Source organism: Oncorhynchus kisutch, linkage group LG8 (genome assembly GCF_002021735.2).
Source record: "Oncorhynchus kisutch isolate 150728-3 linkage group LG8, Okis_V2, whole genome shotgun sequence".
Taxonomy (NCBI): Eukaryota; Metazoa; Chordata; class Actinopteri; order Salmoniformes; family Salmonidae; genus Oncorhynchus; species Oncorhynchus kisutch.
This window is the reverse complement of record NC_034181.2, coordinates 77,785,130-77,805,112: the sequence shown is the minus strand read 5'-3', so window position 1 is coordinate 77,805,112 and position 19,983 is coordinate 77,785,130. Positions and strand designations below refer to the sequence as shown.

General features: G+C 43.6%; 1 protein-coding gene across 3 annotated transcripts; it reads right to left on the bottom strand.

The window, feature by feature from the left end:
- Positions 1-376: 376 nt before the first annotated feature.
- On the bottom strand, positions 377-19,337 carry LOC109881534 (proline-serine-threonine phosphatase-interacting protein 1-like). Of its 3 annotated transcripts, XM_031831276.1 has the most exons (15): positions 19,072-19,108; positions 18,887-18,964; positions 16,077-16,177; positions 15,845-15,919; positions 11,794-11,828; positions 11,609-11,715; positions 11,439-11,501; positions 8,003-8,101; positions 5,215-5,260; positions 4,915-4,994; positions 3,563-3,661; positions 3,241-3,337; positions 2,943-3,027; positions 2,501-2,696; positions 377-1,658 (listed from the first exon to the last, which is right to left on the bottom strand). In XM_031831276.1, exons 2-15 carry the CDS (start codon positions 18,917-18,919, stop codon positions 1,527-1,529), a joined length of 1,248 nt encoding a protein of 415 aa, XP_031687136.1. In that variant the 5' UTR covers positions 18,920-18,964; positions 19,072-19,108; the 3' UTR covers positions 377-1,526. The 3 variants fall into 3 exon arrangements, with proteins under 3 accessions (XP_031687136.1, XP_031687135.1, XP_020329243.1); XM_031831275.1 differs by having other exon boundaries at positions 18,887-19,337; XM_020473654.2 differs by lacking the exons at positions 15,845-15,919; positions 16,077-16,177; positions 18,887-18,964; positions 19,072-19,108 and adding an exon at positions 13,622-15,676.
- Between the last annotated feature and the right edge of the window lie 646 nt (positions 19,338-19,983).

Here is a 19,983-nt window from a genome sequence, read left to right as displayed (position 1 = left end):
CTGTAGTTGATCAATCTCACATTGCTGTGGAGGAATGTTGGCCCACTCTTGCATTCAGAACTGCTTTAACTCAGTGACATGTGTGGGTTTTCAAGCATGAACTGCTTGTTTCAAGTCCTGCCACAACATCAAAATTGGTATTAGGTCTGGACTTTGACTAGGCCATTCCAAAACAAAAAAATGTGATCCATATCATCCAAAAAGTTGATTCAAGTTTGCAAAAAAGCACATGCATGATCATCAAGACTCTATTACTGCATTGTCAGAACTAGAAGCACATGCATGATCATCAAGACTCTATTACTGCATTGTCAGAACTAGAAGCACATGCATGATCATCAAGACTCTATTACTGCATTGTCAGAACTAGAAGCACAAGCATTTCGCTACACTCGCATTAACATCTGCTAACCATGTGTATGTGACAATTAAAATTTGATTTGATGTTCTATGGACAGATGAGTCAAAAGTATAACTTTTTGGATGACATGGGTTCCATTATGTCTAGCGAAATCCAAACACTGCATTCTACAGTAAGGACCTTATACCCACGGTCAAGTGTGGTGGTAGTGTGATGGTTTGGGGATGCTTTGCTGCCTCAGGACCTGGGCGAGTTGACTAAATAGAAGGAACCATGAGTTCTGGTCTGTATTCTACAGGAGAATGTCAGGCCATCTGTCTGTGAGCTGCATCTGGGTTATGCAGCAAGACAACGATCCAAAACACAAGTCTACATGAAAAGAGCTAAAAAGCAACAAATGTGTTTTGGAATGGCCTAGTCAAAGTCCAGACCTAATCCCAATTGAGATGTTGTGGCAGGTCTTGAAACGAGAAGTTCATGCTTGAAACCCCACACGTCTCTGAGTTAAAGCAGTTCTGCATGGAAGAGTAGGACAAAATTCCCCCACAGCAACGTGAGACTGATCAACAATGACAGGAAGCTTTTGGTTGGAGTCATTGCAGCTAAACGTGGCAGAACTAGTTATTGAGTGTAAGGGGGCAATTACTTTTTTACACATGGACATTGGGTGTTGCATAACTTTGTTTATGAAATAAGTATACAATTGTTGTGTTATTTGTTCACTCAGGTTCCCTTTATGTAATATTTGGTTTTGGTTGAAGATCTGATCAAATTCAGTATAAAAAATTTGCAAAAGTATAGAAAATCTGAAAGGGGGCGAATACTTTTTCACAGCACTGTATGTATGCAGTAGGCCTGTTGGGTGAAAAGACTGACAATCTCTGGTGCAGCATAGCCTAATAGTTCATGGGGAACACACAGTCATGACTCACGTTCCAAGTCAGTTCAGTGAGTCATCTCTACTGCTGGAGAATCTATTACTCTGAAGTCTTGAACCAAGGATCAGAACATCTGAGTAAGAAGCAGAAAGGGGTCCTCATATTGAAGACTACAGTATGTATGGGTGAGTGTGCATGAGTATGTGTGTGTGAATCCGTGTACCTGTGTGCATGAGTGTGTGCGCGTGCATGTGTGTGTCCATGCATGGATGTGTGTGTGACTCTGTCTAGACTTTGGCCAGGTAGGAGCCAGGTACCAGCCCAACCTGTCCGTTTCTCTCCACTGTCCACCAGCCGTCTTCACTCTGTTCTATCACCAACACCACATCCCCTTTAGACACTGACAGCTCATCTGGGTCCTGGGAGCACAGGGAACACATTGTTAGTAATAGAAGTATGAGGCTTTGAATTACTGTATGGTTCATATACAGTACATACATACAGTATAATACAGAGCAGTGGAATAGTTTATGTAAACATGATCCATCAATATCTCAACTAGTTACATGCATACACGGTTACATGACAAGTAACTGTGTGTGCAGGTTTCACCTGTAACTTGACACCTGTAACTGTGTATGCAGGTTTCACCTGTAACTTGACACCTGTAACTGTGTATGCAGGTTTCACCTGTAACTTGACACCTGTAACTGTGTATGCAGGTTTCACCTGTAACTTGACACCTGTAACTGTGTATGCAGGTTTCACCTGTAACTTGACACCTGTAACTGTGTATGCAGGTTTCACCTGTAACTTGACACCTGTAACTGTGTATGCAGGTTTCACCTGTAACTTGACACCTGTAACTGTGTATGCAGGTTTCACCTGTAACTTGACACCTGTAACTGTGTATGCAGGTTTCACCTGTAACTTGACACCTGTAACTGTGTATGCAGGTTTCACCTGTAACTTGACACCCGTAACTGTGTATGCAGGTTTCACCTGTAACTGTGTGTGCAGGTTTCACCTGTAACTTGACACCTGTAACTGTGTGTGCAGGTTTCACCTGTAACTTGACACCTGTAACTGTGTGTGCAGGTTTCACCTGTAACTTGACACCTGTAACTGTGTGTGCAGGTTTCACTTGTAACTTGACACCTGTAACTGTGTGTGCAGGTTTCACCTGTAACTTGACACCTGTAACTGTGTATGCAGGTTTCACCTGTAACTTGACACCTGTAACTGTGTGTGCAGGTTTCACCTGTGCAGAGTAGTCATAAAACACCATGAAGGTATCATCATCCTCATCAGTTGTCACTGCAGGCAGGGCAGCTGCAGCTGCAGACTGGAAGCCAGGTATGGATGCATACACTCCATCTGAACTCTCAGGCACTGTCTGACCAACAGGTGGCGCCGCTGGCACGGAAGTTGAACCCTCACTGATACTCATGGAGAATCTGCACAAATATTTTTAATGTTCCATTCTCAAATATATATGAATGTGTTGATGTATAGCTATGAGAATGTAGTGATACAATGTCCATATTAGAATTCCTATGCATTCAACTGTTATTCCAGTGTTACAAAGTGATAGAGCTTGTTTCACAGAAACACTATGGGGTGGTTTCCTGGACACAATTTAGCCTACTCCTCGATTGTCTTCTGGAAACTGCCCCTACGAGTCCCAAGTTCTGCCAGCTGACCTTTTCCTGACCCCTCCCCCTCCGAAGCGAGCGCTGCCGTCGCCCGTTGGCTCCCTCTCATAGTAGTTCTCAAACACAACGGGGTCTAGAGAGAAGAGGATGGAAGTCCACAGAAATTAAGCATAGGCGTATAATATTTCAAATGGCAAATGTTATTCAGAGGAACTGTTACACTTGAAAAGCAGAGACACACAGTACAAACCCGTTTCAATTACTCTAAGAAGTGTTCGCCATTGGTGCCAATGTTGACAGCAACCCTGGCCCTTCACGCTCTGTCCTGTATTCAGTGAGCTTTTACCTGGTGGGCTTGAACCTGTTGTCTTCATCTCTATGAAACAGTTGTTATCTGCTGTGATGTCACACGTCTCCAGAATATTCCTCACCTCCTCGTAAAACTGCAAAAAAACATTTATCATATTCATGCTCAGTCTTCAAAGAGGCTTAATTGATTTAAAATAGTTCTGGTTGACAAATAGGATGCATTTTGGTTGATCACCAGATACATTGCATGTTAGGCAGTGTAGTACTGGTACTAATAGAGTTTAATGTAGAGAGTAGTTCATGGACCCATCCATAATCCATTTGCCTATCGTCTGAAGTGTGGTCATTGTTGAGCTCACCTCGTCGTCTTTGACACATTGCACAGAGAAGTGATTACAGTGGTCCCAGAGGACACACCTCAGGATAGTGATGCGGTCCACCTCTTGCTGCTGAAACACCTGGAACAGCAGAGACACACATACAGTACAAACCCTTAATCATCTATCCCTATATATACACACTGAACAACAATATAAATGGAACGTAAAGAGTTGGTTTCATGAGATCCCAGAAATGTTCCAAACACACAAAAAAACGTATTTCTCTCTAATTTTGAGCAAAAATGTGTTAACATCCCTGTTACTGAGCATTTCTCCTTTGCCAAGATAATCCATCCACCTGACAGGTGTGGCATATCAAGAAGCTGATTAAACAGCATGCTCATTACATAGGTGCACTTTGTGTTGGGGGCAATAAAAGGCCACCCTAAAACATGTAGTTTTGTCACACGGTTGGACGCAGTACGTCCAGCCGGCCTCACAACCGCAGACAACGTGTATGCTGTCATGAGGGCGAGCGGTTTGCTGATGTCAATGTTGTGAACAGAGTGCCTCATGGTGGCGGTGGTGTTATGGTATGGGCAGGAATAAGCTACGGACAACGAATGAAATTGCAATTTGAATGCACAAAAATACCGTGACGAGATAATGAGGCCCATTTAAAAAAAATGATATCTGTGACCAACAGATGCATATCTGTATTCGCAGTCATGTGAAATCCATAGATTAGGGCCTAATACATTGATTTAAATTGACTGATTTCCTAATATGAACTGTAACTCCATAAAATAATTAAATTGTTGCATGTTACATTTATATTTTTGTTAAGTATACAATCTGGCTCAAAAGCGACTGCATACATTAAGGAGGCTAACCAGGCGTAACCAGGCTCTAAATAGCTTTACAAGCTACTGTAATAGCTGATTCATCAGGCTTACCTGCTCAATCGGTAACGTTCAATATTGTGCTTTAAGAGGCATAGACTACACTGTTAGAACAGGAAGGTGCTATCTAGAACCTAAAAGGGTTCTTCGGCTGACCTCATAAGATAACCTTTTTTGGTTCCGTGCAGAACTTTCTGTGTAAAGGGTTCTACATGGAACCCAAAAGGGTTCTACCTAGAACCAAAAAGGCATCTTCAAAGGGTTCTCCTACGGGGAAAACCGAAGAACCCTTTTAGGTTCTCGATAGTACCTTTTTGTTCTAGCAGTGTAGTCTATTCTGGATGTATGTACATGAGCCACAGGGGGGGTGTTACACTGAGAAATATAGGCCTACTCAGACATACTGCGGAAGGGGGCGTGGTGTGCTGTGGTGTGAGGTCGTAGTTGGGCTAGTAACAGTTGTGGGTGGGTGCAATGTGAAGCTCTAACCTCACACGTGCCCTTGTGTGTTCCCTCCCAGTCCTGACGAACGCTCTCCAGCTGCTCTACATTCAACATGTATTGTTTCTCTGTACAGGTGGAGCACAATAGAGGTTAGGGAATACTTTACATTTATTGCATCCTAAGCCCTCTTCTTTACTTGGATTACCATAACAAATACATGTTTTTTAAATAATCAGATCAATGATAATAAATTCGTAATGGATTTACAGATTCATTGATTCATTCATCCATTGATATTATCACCAATAAAGAAAAGTACAGTATATTGTATGGTATGATTCAGACCTGCTTCAGTGACGGCTTGTCTGCATTGCTTGGCCTTGTGTTGTACCTGAGAAAGACAGCAGTAGAGGAACTGGTCAGGCTCTGAATCAAAACATGACTGCTAAACAAAACAATAAAAGAGACAGCTCTCCTTTAGAAGAAAATATCAGGATGTGACTCTCCTGACTCTCTGTTCCTCTACAGACCTCCATTTTCAGAACGCACACAGAACAAGCATTTCTAGTAAATAGATAACTCAATTCCAGGAATTACCATCATTTCATTGGACATTCAGTTGCCTTGCATTATAACCAACTCATAGACTCACAGAACCAGTCTAGTTTACAAAAAAAGAAGAAGAAAAATAAGAGATGTGTAAACTCTGCTCGCTGGTCGTGGTGAAAAAAGTAACACTTCCTATTCTTTCAATGCATTTTTCTGCAAAAGGTGGATGAACTGTTGGGCAAAAGAAAAAAGTGGGTAGACTGTGTTTACTTGTGTTTTCCTCCACTATACCACTGTTTTACTTGTAGTAGGAAAACAGTAACAAAGGGAACTGTTTCATAGCCTTCTCTGATACTGAGAAATCGAGTTCCAGTAGCACAACAATAACTACAGTGCATTCAGAGAGTATTCAGACTTTCCACATTTTGTTACATTACAGTCTTATTCTAAAATGTATTAAATCATTTTTTTTGTGTCATCAATCTACACACAATACCCCATAATGACAAAGCAAAACAGGTTTTTACACTTTTTTTGCAAATGTATTTATTAAACAAAAATGGAAATATTACATTTACATTACTATTCAGATCCTTTACTCAGGACTTTGTTGCAGCACCTTTGGTGGTGATCACAGACTCAGAGTCTTCTTGGGTATAACGCTACAAGCTTGGCACACCTGTATTTGGGGAGATTCTCCCATTCTTCTCTGCAGATCCTTTCAAGCTCTGTCAGGTTGGATTTGGAGTGTCGCTGTACAGCTATTTCCAGGTCTCTCCAGAGATGTTCGATTGGGTTCAAGTCCGGGCTCTGGCTGGGCCACTCAAGGATATTCAGAGACTTGTCCCGAAGCCACTCCTGCATTATCTTGGCTGTGGGTTTAGGATTGTCCTGTTCGAAGGTGAACCTTTGCCCCAGTCTGAGGTCCTGAGCACTCTGGAGCAGGTAATCATCAAGTATCTCTCAGTACTTTGCTCCGTTCATCTTTCTCTCGATCCTGACTAGTCTCCCAGTCCCTGCCGCTGAAAAACATCCCCATAGCATGATGCTGCTACCACCCTGCTTCATTGTAGGAATGGTGCCAGGGTTCCTCCAGATGTGACGCTTGGCATTCAGGCCAAAGAGTTCAATTTTGGTTTCATCAGACCAGAGAATCTTGTTGAATCTTGTTTCTCATGGTCTGAGAGTCCTTTAGGTGGCTTTTGGCAAACTCCAAATGGGCTGTCATGTGCCTTTTACTGCGGAGTGGCTTCCGCCTGGCCACTCTACCATAAAGGCCTGCTTGGTGGAGTGCTATAGAGCTGGTTGTCCTTCTGGAAGGTTCTCCCATCTCCACAGAGAAACTCTGAAGCTCTGTCAGCGTGACCATCGGGTTCTTGTTCTCCTCCCTGACCAAGGCCTTTCTCCCCCGATTGCTCAGTTTGACTGGGCGGACAGCTCTAGGAAGAGTCTTGGTGGTTCCAAACTTCTTCCATTTAAGAATGATGGAGGCCACTGTGTTCTTGGGGACCTTCAATGCTGCAGAAATGTTTTTGTACCCTTCCCCAGATCTGTGCCTCGACACAATCCTGTCTCAGAGCTCTACGGAAAATTCCTTCGACCTCATGGCTTGGTTTTTGCTCTGACATACACTGTCAACTGTGGGACCTTATATAGACAGGTGTGTGCCTTTCCAAATCATGTCCAATCAATCAGTTGAATTTACCACAGGTGAACTCCAATCTAGTTGTAGGAACATCTCAATGGATGATCAATGGAAACATGATGCACTTGAGCTCAATTTCGAGTCTCATAGCAAAGGGTCTGATTACTTATGTAAATAAGGTATTTCTATTTTTATTTTTAGTACATTTGCAAACATTTTATGAAAACCTGTTTTCGCTTTGTCATTATGGGTTATTGTGTAGAGACTGATGAATAATCCATTTTAGAATAAGGTTTTAACGTAACTAAATGTGGAAAAAAATGAAGGGGTTTGAATACTTTCTGAATGCACTGAATAACGAGGCATATTACATGTGTATAATTGCAGGGTTGGCAGTGGTGTTACCTTCTCAGACTGGTTTGGTGTTGTGGCTGTGTGTTTGTATAGTTCCAGGGTTTGGGGAGGTGGTGTTACCTTCTCAGACTGGTTTGGTGTTGTGGCTGTGTGTTTGTATAGTTCCAGGGTTTGGGGAGGTGGTGTTACCTTCTCAGACTGGTTTGGTGTTGTGGCTGTGTGCTTGTATAGCTCCAGGGTTTGGGGAGGTGGTGTTACCTTCTCTGGCTGGTTTGGTGTTGTGGCTGTGTGTTTGTATAGCTCCAGGGTTTGGGGAGGTGGTGTTACCTTCTCAGACTGGTTTGGTGTTGTGGTTGTGTGTTTGTATAGCTCCAGGGTTTGAGGAGGTGGTGTTACCTTCTCAGACTGCTTGGGGGCTGTGTGTTTGTATAGTTCCAGGGTTTGGGGAGGTGGTGTTACCTTCTCAGACTGCTTGGGGGCTGTGTGTTTGTATAGCTCCAGGGTTTGGGGAGGTGGTGTTACCTTCTCAGACTGCTTGGGGGCTGTGTGTTTGTATAGCTCCAGGGTTTGGGGAGGTGGTGTTACCTTCTCAGACTGTTTTGTTGTTGTGGCTGTGGTGCTCCTGTCAGCAAGCTGCTCTGCCTCGTCTGCTTCTTTACATTTCTGCTCATATGACTTCTTAGACTGGAGATGGACAGAAGAGACATTCAGGGAATCATCATTGAAGCAGCCACAGTGGTCTGTGGTGTCATGTTTTATGTAACAATCAATTAAAACAGTAGCAATGTTGGATCTCTTTAAAACTGTATGCAACTGTATGCAATGTCAAAATGGTGAATGGTGCAGTCCTCACTTAGCAGTTTAAGCAAACATTTAGGTCAATATGTATTTCTGGCTTCAGATTGGTTGTTTCTTGTACAGGATAATCAGTCTTCACCACTTTAGCTCCATTTATGTCACTCTGCCATTGGCTCTTGTCACTTGTCTCACCACAGAGTAGCCTAACGATGTAGCTAATCTATTCGGTATGTAATTGCTCGCATAGAGAATAGGGTTATACAGTGCCTTCGGAAAGTATTCAGACCCCTTGACTTTTTCAACATTTTGTTGCGTTACATCCTTATTCTAAAATTGATTAAATAAAAAATGAAATCCTCATCAATCTACACACAATACCCCGCAATTACAAAGTGAAATCATGTTTGTAGATTTTTTTGCAAATGTATTAAAATAAAAAAAACATTATTCAGACGCTTTGCTATGAAACTTGAAATTGAGCACAGGTGCATCCTGTTTCCACTGATCATCTTTGAGATGTTTATACAACTTGATTGGAGTCCACCTGTAGTAAATTAAATTGTTTGGATATGAGTTGTAAAGGCACACACCTGTCAAATAAGATCCTACAGTTGACAGTGCATGTCAGAGCAAAAACCAAGCCATGAGGTTGAAGGAATTGTCTGTAAAGTTCTGAGACGGGATTGTGTCGAGGCACAGATCTGGGGAAGGGTGCAAAAATATTTCTGCAACATTGAAGGTCCCCAAGAACATGGTGGCCTCCATCATTCTTAAATGGAAGAAGTTTGGACACTAAGACTCTTCATAGAGCTGGCCGCCCAGCCAATCGGGGGAGAAAGGCCTTGATGAAAACCTGCTCCAGAGTGCTCAGGACCTCAGACTGGGGTGAAGGTTCACCTTCCAACAAGACAACGACCCTAAGCACACAGCCAAGACAACGCAGGAGTGGCTTTGGGACAAGGCTCTGAATGTCCCTGAGTGGCCCAGCCAGAGCCCGGACATGAACCCGATCGAACATCTCTGGAGACACCATAAAATAGCTGTGCAGGGACGCTCCCCATCCAACTTGACAGAGCAATTAGCCGGCTGGTTAAAACTGGCACTTTTACTATAACGTTGATTAATGTACAAATAAATAAACTCAAACTCCCCATCCAACCTGACAGAGCTTGAGAGGATCTGCTGAGAAGAATGGGAAAAACTCCCCAAATACAGGTGTGCCAAGCGTCATACCCAAGAATACTCAAGGCTGTAATCGCTGCCAAAGGTTCTTCAACAAAGTAATGAGTAAATGGTCTAAATACTTATGTGAATGTAATATTTCAGTTTTTTATTTTTAATACATTTGCAAAAATGTGTAAAAAACGTATTTTTCTTTGTCATTATGGGATATTGTGTGTAGATTGATGAGGGAAAGAACACAATTGAATCAATTTTAGAAGTCAAGGGTTCTACTTTCCGAAGGCACTGTATACAGGATGTTATACAGGGTGTAAGTATGATACTGTAATGATACTCACAAAAATAGGCCTAAGTTTATATATATTTGAGCAATAAGGCCCGAGGAGATGTGATATGTGGACAATATACCACAGCTAAGGACTGTTCTTACCCTCTATGCAACTCGGAGTGCCTGGAATACAGCCCCTTAACTGTGATATATTGACCATATACCACAAACCCCCGAGTTGCCTTATTAATATTTTATAAACTGGTTACCAACGTAATTAGAATGCAAAAAATACATGTTGTCATACCCATGGTATACGGTTTGATATACCAGCCATCAGGGCTCAAATCACCCAGTTTATAATTGAGCATAAATCATGGGACTATGAGAGGTGAGATCCGTATTGATACAGACCAAAATTTTCATTTTCAAGGCCTGTGTTACCCTACCAGTTCCCCACTATAATAGGGCCAAAGTCTGTGGTTGGTGTGTGGGTGTGTATGTCTATACTTTGTTTCCTACCCTCTTCCTCTTGCAGAATTGCACTGTGATGTATGTTCTCTCTTGGGTAGCTCACCCATCTCTGAGAGGTAGCTGGGTCTACTGGGTGTAATGTCAGCCTTCCTCTTTTCTGGGTATGAAATCTTACACTGCACTCTAGAAAATAGTTATTTGGTTGTCCCCATAGGAAACCCTTTTTGGTTCCAGCTAGAACCCTTTTGGTTTTCAGGTGGAATCCTTTTGGGTTCAATGTAGAACACTCTGTGGAAAGGATTCTACATGGAAACCAAAAGGGTTCTACCAGGAACCCGTAGGGTTCTTCAAAGGATTCTCATTTTACATTTAAGTCATTTAGCAGACGCTCTTATTCAGTGACGAACAGGAGCAATTTTGGTTAAGTGCTTTGCTCAAGGGCACATAGGCAGATTTTTTACCTAGTCTGCTCTGAGATTCAAACCGCTGACCTTTCAGTTACTGGCCCAATGCCCTTAAATGCTAGACTACCTGCCACCTGTCTCCTATGGGGACATCCGAAGCACCCTTAAATTCTAGATACTTTTTTTTCTAAGCGTGTGGATAAAGTCCCACTTTCAGACTGTTCTATTACCCTCTGTGTATGTAACTCTGTACTTAAACTGACTTACTAAGTAAGCATGTAATTTCCTGAGTAAATAGTATGTGTTGTGCACTTGAGTGAGGACCCAAAAGCGATTTAACAAAAACAGAGTCCTTTAATGTAAAAACACAGGGAAGACATAGATCCTCTTCAGATGTAGAAAATGGCAAAATAGACAACCCTCAGAGAGGGCGACAAATGAAACAGAAAGTCCTTCTGATATTTACTAAAGAGTCCCCTTCTTAGCAGCAGAGGAGAATAGCTGGGTTGCGGCGACAGACTGCTGGTCTCTCTGGGTAGGCGCGGGTCGTAGCGGACAGAGGTACCTGATCACACGTAGCATCAGAAGAACAGGCAGATTCCAACAGGATGGGACAAGGGTGAAGCAAACAAGACGATAGTTTGGTTCTGGCATGAGAAACTCAAACGAGAATCTGACAAGGAAAGAAGCAGGAACAGAGAGAGAAATAGAGACCTAATCAGAGGGAAAAAGGGAACAGGTGGGAAAAGGGTGAACGAGGTAGTTAGAGGAGATGAGGAACAGCTGGAGGAGGAGAGAAAGAGAAGGTAGCCTAATACGACCAGCAGAGGGAGACAGAGTGAAGAGAAAGAACAGGAACAAGACATAATATGACAAGACATGACAGTATGCCTACCTCCATGGTCTTCTTGTATAAGGACACCTTCATCTTCTGAACTTTCTCCATAATCCCCTCAAACTGAACGAGGATGAACAACATGGTTGAAATTTACTGGCACCTCATAAATACAGGTTTTCAAAATCGATTTTCAAAATGAAATAAGCACTCAATAACACATTTCAAACCTTCCTCCTCTGTTCTTTCTGCCGCTCTCTGAATATTTCCATCTTCTTCATCTCTTCCCGTAACATTCCGGATAGCTGGATATGCAGATTCCCGATGTTTTCAATTTCTGTCAAAGAAAACAGTTATTTTTGTAAACTGTCATTGGGCTTTGTTGTGAGAGATGCAGTAGACAGGATAAACTTACGTGTTTTAAGTTGATCAAAGGAGGCTTTCAGAGTGCTGAAAAAATAGGAATGATGCATTCATCAATAACAGGTAGTGTAGCATACTAAATACTAGTTAAACACAGTATGCATAAACAGATTGTCAAATCACTGCATTCAACTATCTAGATATCAATGACTTGTCATGGTTCCACCTGTCACCAGAGGGCAGCAGAGACCGTCCTAGAGACATTAACGACACTCTGGTGTGTCCAATTTATTCATTATGATATCCCTGTTAAAAGAGGTGTGTTTTCTGTGGTCCTTTGCAGAAGCTTGAATTGTTTACCATGTGCGTTTGTTTCCTGAGTGAGTTTTTGAGAATTAGTGTTGGTTGTTTTTTCATGTGTACTGTGATCCTGCGGCTACCGTTTCTCAGTAAAGTAAAGTATGTCTTTCCTTGACCACTGATTCCTTGTCTGGTCTCCTCTCTGCACCTGGGTCCAACCTTACCACATCACAGCAAGCTTCTGCACCAAACATGGACCCAGCAGAGATCACTCAGATCAAGAATGTTGTAACCCACCAAGGAGCACTGCTGAGGCGGCAGCAAGAACAACTCTCCCAAATATCAGAGACCCTCCAGGCACTTACCGACTCCCTCCAAACACAGTCCAACCTCAACCCAAGAGGGGCCAATGTCCAAGTCTCATCGCCCAGTGCTACAGATGTCGCCATAGTTCCTCCAGGGAACCTGCACCGGGAACCCAAGATCCCAGCCCCGACCGGTATGATGGCCACCCGGGAGCATGCAAGGGGTTCCTACCTCATTCAGTGTTCTCTGGTGTTCGAGCTACAGTCCTCCTTGTTCCACACCGATCGGCCATGAACGCCTACATCATCTCTCTACTCTCGGGCAAGGCCCTGGCGTGGGCAATGGCAGTGTGGGAACAGCAGCCACCAACCTGCAGCTCCATATTAGCCTTCATTGCTGAGTTACAAGTCTTCGACCACCCAGTCGGCGGAAGAGAAGTGGTCAGCCGACTGTTCAACATCTGCCAAGGGGCCAGACCAGTTGCTGACTTCGCCATTGAGTTCCACAACCTTGCCTCCAAGAGTGTATAGAATATGGAGGTCCTGGAAACTGCTTTCAATCAGGGTTTGTCCAACTCCAAGGATGAAATGGCCTATCGGGAACTGGGAGAGGACCTTGAGTCGAATGCATGAGACAGCGCCTTTCTGACTCCACCCCAGTATCTCGGTTTCCTGAGTACCTTAAGCCCCCCAAGCCCAGAATTGAGAAGCCCATGCAGCTGTGACCCACACGTCAGAGTCCACAGGTGCGTGAAAGGCGCATCTGCGACGGCTGCTGCCTCTACTGCGGAGGTCTCGGCCATCTCCGTGATATATGTCCAGAGCTGATGGGAAACGCCAGGACAAGGGGAGACCCTGACGAGCTGTGCAGCTACCTCTCAGTCACCGTCTGTCACTACTTGCAACCCTCCACTGGGACAACCGTCAGCACCAGAATCAAGCCTTCGTGGACTCCGGGGCCACAGATAATTTTATTGATCAGGACTTCACCAGATAATTACCAGTCACCTGCGTGAAGTGTCCCATCCCTCTGCAGATTCAAGCTCTCGATGGATGGCCCATTTGCTCCGGTCAGGTGGAATATCAGACCAAGCTCATTCTACTGCAGGTTGGGGTGAAACACTCTTAGTTTTCTGCTCCCTAGAAACCCCCTTATCCTAGGGTACCCCTGGCTAGCACTACATAACCCACTATTCTCCTGGTCCACGGGACACCTACTAGACTGGGGTAAGGACTGCCAGTCTAAATGTCTAAGACCCCCACCAAGAACCTCACCATGTCCTCCAGCATCCATTGAAGTCCACGACTTCTCCGCTCTCCCTCCTGAATACTTCGACCTCCCGGAGGCCTGCAGTAAGAGGCAAGCTGCCACCCTTCTTCCACATCGTTCATACGACTGTGCCATCGGACTCCTACCCGGCTACACACCTATCCAGGGCCGTCTGTACTATCTCTCAACCCCTGAAGCAGCAGTCATGGACAATTACATCCGGGAGACACTAGAGGCAGGTTTCATTAGCCCCTCTTCATCCCTAGCTGGTGCAGGCTTCTTCGTGGGTAAGAAGGATGGAGGCCTGCATCCTTGCATCGATTACAGAGGGCTGAACTGGATTACGATCAAGAATCGTTACCCTCTGCCCCTGATGTCTTGGAGTTGGCCCAATTCTTCACCAAACTGGACCTCCGCAACCCTTAAAATCTGGTGAGAATCAGGGAGATGAGTGGTAAACTGCCTTTAACACCGCTATTGGACACTATGAGTATTTAATCATGCCCTTTGGATTATCAAACTCACCGGCAGTCTTTCAAGCATTGATTAATGACACTCAAATCGGTTTCTCTTTGTTTACCTCAAGAACATCCTAATCTTCTCCAAAACCCTTCCAGAACACATACTGCACGTCCACCAAGTCCTGAGATGCCTCCTGCAGAGCCAACTATATGTCAAGATGGAGAAGTGTGAGTTCCACGTATCCCAGGATTCCTTCCTGGGTCACATTATCTCTACCACAGGCATCCAAATGGACCCCAAAAAGGTTGAGGCGGTCGCCCACTGTCCCCGTCCCACCTCACTCAAGCAGGCCCAGCGGTTCCTCGGGTGAAACAATTTTAACAGGTGTTTTATACGCAACTTTGGTGCAGTGGCAGCGCCTCTCTCGGTCCTAACCTGCATGTCAATTTGCCCAGCGTCGTCCGGGTTTGGCCGGGGTAGGCCGTCAGTGTAAATAAGAATTTGTTCTTAACTGACTTGCCTAGTTAAATAAAGGTTATATAACTTTTTTAAAGTCCCAGACCCGTTTTTGCTACACTCCAGAGGTTGACAGGGCATTCATAGAGCTTAAGGGATGTTTCACCTCTGGACCCATCCTTGTTCATCCTGATCCTACTCTGCCCTTTGTAGTAGAGGTGGACGCCTCGGACACCGGAGCAGGGGTGGTCCTTTCACAGCAGAATGAAGGGGACAAGAAACTGCACCCATGCGCCTTTCTCTCCAAGTGGTTCTCGCCAGCGGAACGCAACTACTATGTAGGCAACTGTGAGCTCTTGGCAGTTAAGTGGGCCCTTGGGAACTTGGTCTCCATTCAAGAAGCCAAGAGGTTGAACGCTCACCAGGCTAGGTGGGCTCTGTTTTTTTAACAGGTTTGATTTCACACTAGCCTATCGCCCGGGATCCAAGAATCAGAAAGCAGGTGCCCTGTCCCGCCAACACGATACCTCTAACGAGGAGAGGGACTCCGAGCCCATCATCCACAGCTCCCGCATTGTGGACTCTGTGATATGGAGTATTGAGACCACGGTCCGACAAGCTCAGACACGAGAACCTGACCCAAGGCGATAATGATGTTAAGAGGGGTGTTTGCTGTTGTCCTTTGCAGAAGCTTGAATTGTTTACTGTGTGCGTTTGTTTCCTGAGTGAGTTTTCAAGACTTAGTGTTTGTTGTTTCAAGTGTACTGTGATCCTGTGGCTACTGTTTCTCAGTAAATTATTATGTTTATCTTTAACCACTGATTCCTTGTCTGGTCTCTTCTCTTCGTCCAACTTTACCATGTCACATGAATGGCTAATTAGCAATGGTGTAAAGATTAACTGTGTGAACAGGAAACTCGTTTGAGGATGCACACACACACATTTTCTCTCTCTCTCTCTGTTGGAAATGATTCCACGAGGGCTAGAATGTGTGACTTAATGGCATTGTGTGCCTCTACTGAAGCCTGACTCTATCATTATTATGTTCTAAAAATACCACTATTATTCTATTGAATACCTATTATATTGCCTGTGAAGTGGTTGTGGGATATAAGCAAGTAGCAGGCGCGCCATGCCAGGTTATGGCAAATTATTTAAAGAAAAAAACCAAAACATTACATTTGATTTGGGCCAACGTCCCCACCAATGTTATTTGTATCTGTTATGACAGCATTTTGGCTAACTTATGCATAGTAGGTATTATGGTCCAAACATATCATCTCTATATATGTACGTAACCAGCCATTTACCTGATCTCTGTCTGCCCCCCAGCTTTACGTGCTATTGTCACCAGATCCTTCCCATACCTCTCTTCTGCCATGGCCCTGTAGACAGACAAACAGGCAGGCTTAAAAGGACGTTTTTTGTAGAGTGTAGACCAATCTTTGAGTTGTATGAACATTCCGATTCAGTGTGTAATCACTGCTGACCATCCCTGCGTGCATTTTGTATGAAGTTTTAATGACGTCAGAGAAACCCTACCTCATCTTCAGCAGTTCCTCCACATCTTTGCACATCCGCCTGCCATCACATAGTCTCTGAATCAGAACCTCATAGCCCTGATGATTAGTGAAATCAACTCCCTACAGAGAGAGAAAGAGAGGTGTCGTAATCCAGTTACACAACAATAGTTACAAAATAAACGTTTGACTCAAACTGCCCAGTGGTTTGTCTCTGTATTTAGTGGCACATACTGAACAGTTAGATTCCACAGATGTTGGAACTTGTTTAGGGATTGGTTCCCATAGAATGGGGTCTAGTGTCTTTACAACATGGTATATGAACCTGGTGAAATTCACAAAGCATTTAAGATTGATATTACGTTTCACTGAAATGTGCATTGCGTCATAAAAACTTGTTACAGTACTTACAAACAGACAATATAATCAGAGGACTGTCCAGAGGACCATAGAATATTCACTTTGAACAACATTTAGTTGTAGACAGTATAATAGAAACCCATTTAATATGTTCTCTTTCATGTCTGAAGATGACAGGTAGATTATCAACTGTTGCCTTGGATGCAAATCTATCTGGACAATGAGAGGGCTAAATTCCGAACCACCTTGAGCAGGAAGGGAGCCATAGCAACCAACACCTCAGGGAACATCTGTGCAAAAATACTATGATACCTCACAAGTTAAACAGAATATAACAGATGTGGAAATTGTGGTGAAAGCACAGTGCCTATCCTACAGTGCCTATCCTACAGTGACTATCCTACAGTGACTATCCTACAGTGCCTATCCTACAGTGCCTATCCTACAGTACCTATCCTACAGTGCATATCCTACAGTGCCTATCCTACAGTGCCTATCCTACAGTACCTATCCTACAGTGCCTATCCTACAGTACCTATCCTACAGTGCCTATCTTACAGTGCCTATCCTACAGTGCCTATCCTACAGTGCCTATCCTACAGTACCTATCCTACAGTGCCTATCCTACAGTACCTATCCTACAGTGCCTATCTTACAGTGCCTATCCTACAGTGCCTATCCTACAGTACCTATCCTACAGTTCATATCCTACAGTGCAAATCCTACAGTGCCTATCATACAGTGCCTATCCTACAGTACCTATCCTACAGTGCATATCCTACAGTGCCTATCATACAGTACCTATCCTACAGTGCATATCCTACAGTGCCTATCCTACAGTACCTATCCTACAGTACCTATCCTACAGTGCATATCCTACAGTGCCTATCATACAGTGCCTATCCTACAGTGCCTATCATACAGTGCCTATCCTACAGTACCTATCCTACAGTACCTATCCTACAGTGCATATCCTACAGTGCCTATCATACAGTACCTATCCTACAGTGCATATCCTACAGTGCCTATCCTACAGTGCCTATCCTACAGTGCCTATCCTACAGTACCTATCCTACAGTGCCTATCCTACAGTACCTATCCCACAGTGCATATCCTACAGTGCCTATCATACAGTGCCTATCCTACAGTACCTATCCTACAGTACCTATCCTACAGTGCATATCCTACAGTGCCTATCATACAGTGCCTATCCTACAGTACCTATCCTACAGTGCCTATCATACAGTGCCTATCCTACAGTACCTATCCTACAGTGCATATCCTACAGTGCCTATCCTACAGTGCCTATCCTACAGTGCCTATCCTACAGTGCCTATCCTACAGTGCATATCCTACAGTACCTATCCTACAGTGCATATCCTACAGTGCCTATCCCACAGTGCATATCCTACAGTACCTATCCTACAGTGCATATCCTACAGTACCTATCCCACAGTGCATATCCTACAGTGCCTATCATACAGTGCCTATCCTACAGTACCTATCCTACAGTACCTATCCTACAGTGCATATCCTACAGTGCCTATCCTACAGTGCCTATCCTACAGTGCCTATCCTACAGTACCTATCCTACAGTTCATATCCTACAGTGCAAATCCTACAGTGCCTATCATACAGTGCCTATCATACAGTACCTATCCTACAGTACCTATCCTACAGTGCCTATCCTACAGTGCCTATCCTACAGTGCCTATCTTAAAGTGCCTATCCTACAGTGCATATCCTACAGTACAAATCCTACAGTGCCTATCATACAGTGCCTATCATACAGTACCTATCCTACAGTACCTATCCTACAGTGCCTATCCTACAGTGCATATCCTACAGTGCCTATCCTACCGTGCCTATCTTAAAGTGCCTATCCTACAGTGCATATCCTACAGTGCAAATCCTACAGTGCCTATCATACAGTGCCTATCATACAGTACCTATCCTACAGTACCTATCCTACAGTACCTATCCTACAGTGCCTATCCTACAGTGCCTATCCTACAGTACCTATCCTACAGTGCCTATCCTACAGTACCTATCCTACAGTGCATATCCTACAGTGCCTATCCTACCGTGCCTATCTTAAAGTGCCTATCCTACAGTGCCTATCTTACAGTGCCTATCCTACAGTGCATATCTAAGGGGTTAACAGTGAGAGTTGAACCCAGACCTTTCCAGCTTTCCCACAGCACTCAGTTCAGTTCCAAATTTCATTGGCATGTTATTACTGTGGACATCATATTCTGTCAGACAATTGTCACATTTTAGAAACCTAATGCTGTTTGCTTTAAAAGGCTCACTACACTTTCAAGTCTGTAAATGGTTGAGAATGAACCAAATACAAATATTTCTGGATAGAGACATTTTAAATTAGTTATCAGTAGACTATCTAGTTATATCTAGTTACACACACCAATGCAGGACATCAAGAGACAATGGTAGCAGACTGAGGGAACTTACCCAAAAGGCATCTTTATACAGCAAGGGAGTCATTCTGTGTTATACATGCACTTCCTCAAAGTTGAATGTTAATATCCTCTTTATCAACGTTTACAAAAAACATAAACCACTTCAGTTTAACAGATTCCTTACTGAGATAAAATATATATATATGTAGATATATATGAAGGACAACTCCAGAATACCTCAGCTGTTATAACTGCAATATCACTGTTGAACTTTGAATTGGGCTTGAATGAGGAAGTACCCTGTGATGTCACTATCCACAGACACAGCCTCTTGCTGAGATATGTAGATAACTACAGTTTTGATTATTATTTGAATAATAGATCATATAGAATTTCAGACCTAAAACGGATTCACAGACTATATTGGGCACTGATTGTGCCCTTGTTCATGAAGAATAGCCATGGGTTTGATTATATCCAGGGTGTATCACATCTGACCGTGATCGGATTCCCATAGGGCGGGGCACAATTGGCCCAGCGTCGTCCGGGTTTCGCGGGGTAGACCGTCATTGTGAATAATAATTTGTTCTAAATTAAATGATTTGCCTAGTTAAATAAAGGGTAGAAAACACATTAGAATGTATTATAAATAATATCTGTATAAATATAGTAAAAAAAAAAAAAGTTTAATAATATGTTTGACATGTCTACACAGTAAGTGCTTTCCAATTAACTGCTACTTGTAAAAGCCATCATATCCACCTGTGAACATCAGACGACTAACTGAACTTTAACAGCTAACAAATACCGACCTCTAGTGGTTCACTCTGGGAGATACATAAACCATCACCTTGAAAGTTGAAACAACGTAGCAGCACAACTAAACATTAGGCCTACATGTTGTGGTTAAATATTCAAGTTCTTGAAAAGGACCATGCAGGTAAAATGCCATCCACGGGAAGGGAGGTAAACCAAGAGGCAGAATGGTGTCGAGGTTCGATCCAAGAATTGAGAGCGTCGATATTTATTTTCTAGTCATCAGATGTGTATTTTTTTCAACAACTTGCTGAATAGGTTTAGCCTACGCTCGTACCTATGACAAGATGACTGCGTCATCCTTCAGAATGGACATCCCATGGACTGGACACG

Coding starts and splice junctions, on each gene's coding strand:
- LOC109881534 (XM_031831275.1), bottom strand. CDS start 18,919: ATGACTCCCTTGCTGTATAAAGATGCCTTTTGG. Junction 15,920..16,076: donor GAGGAACTGCTGAAGATGAG/GTAGGGTTTCTC, acceptor GTCTGTCTACAG/GGCCATGGCAGAAGAGAGGT. Junction 11,502..11,608: donor AGAAAGAACAGAGGAGGAAG/GTTTGAAATGTG, acceptor ATCCTCGTTCAG/TTTGAGGGGATTATGGAGAA.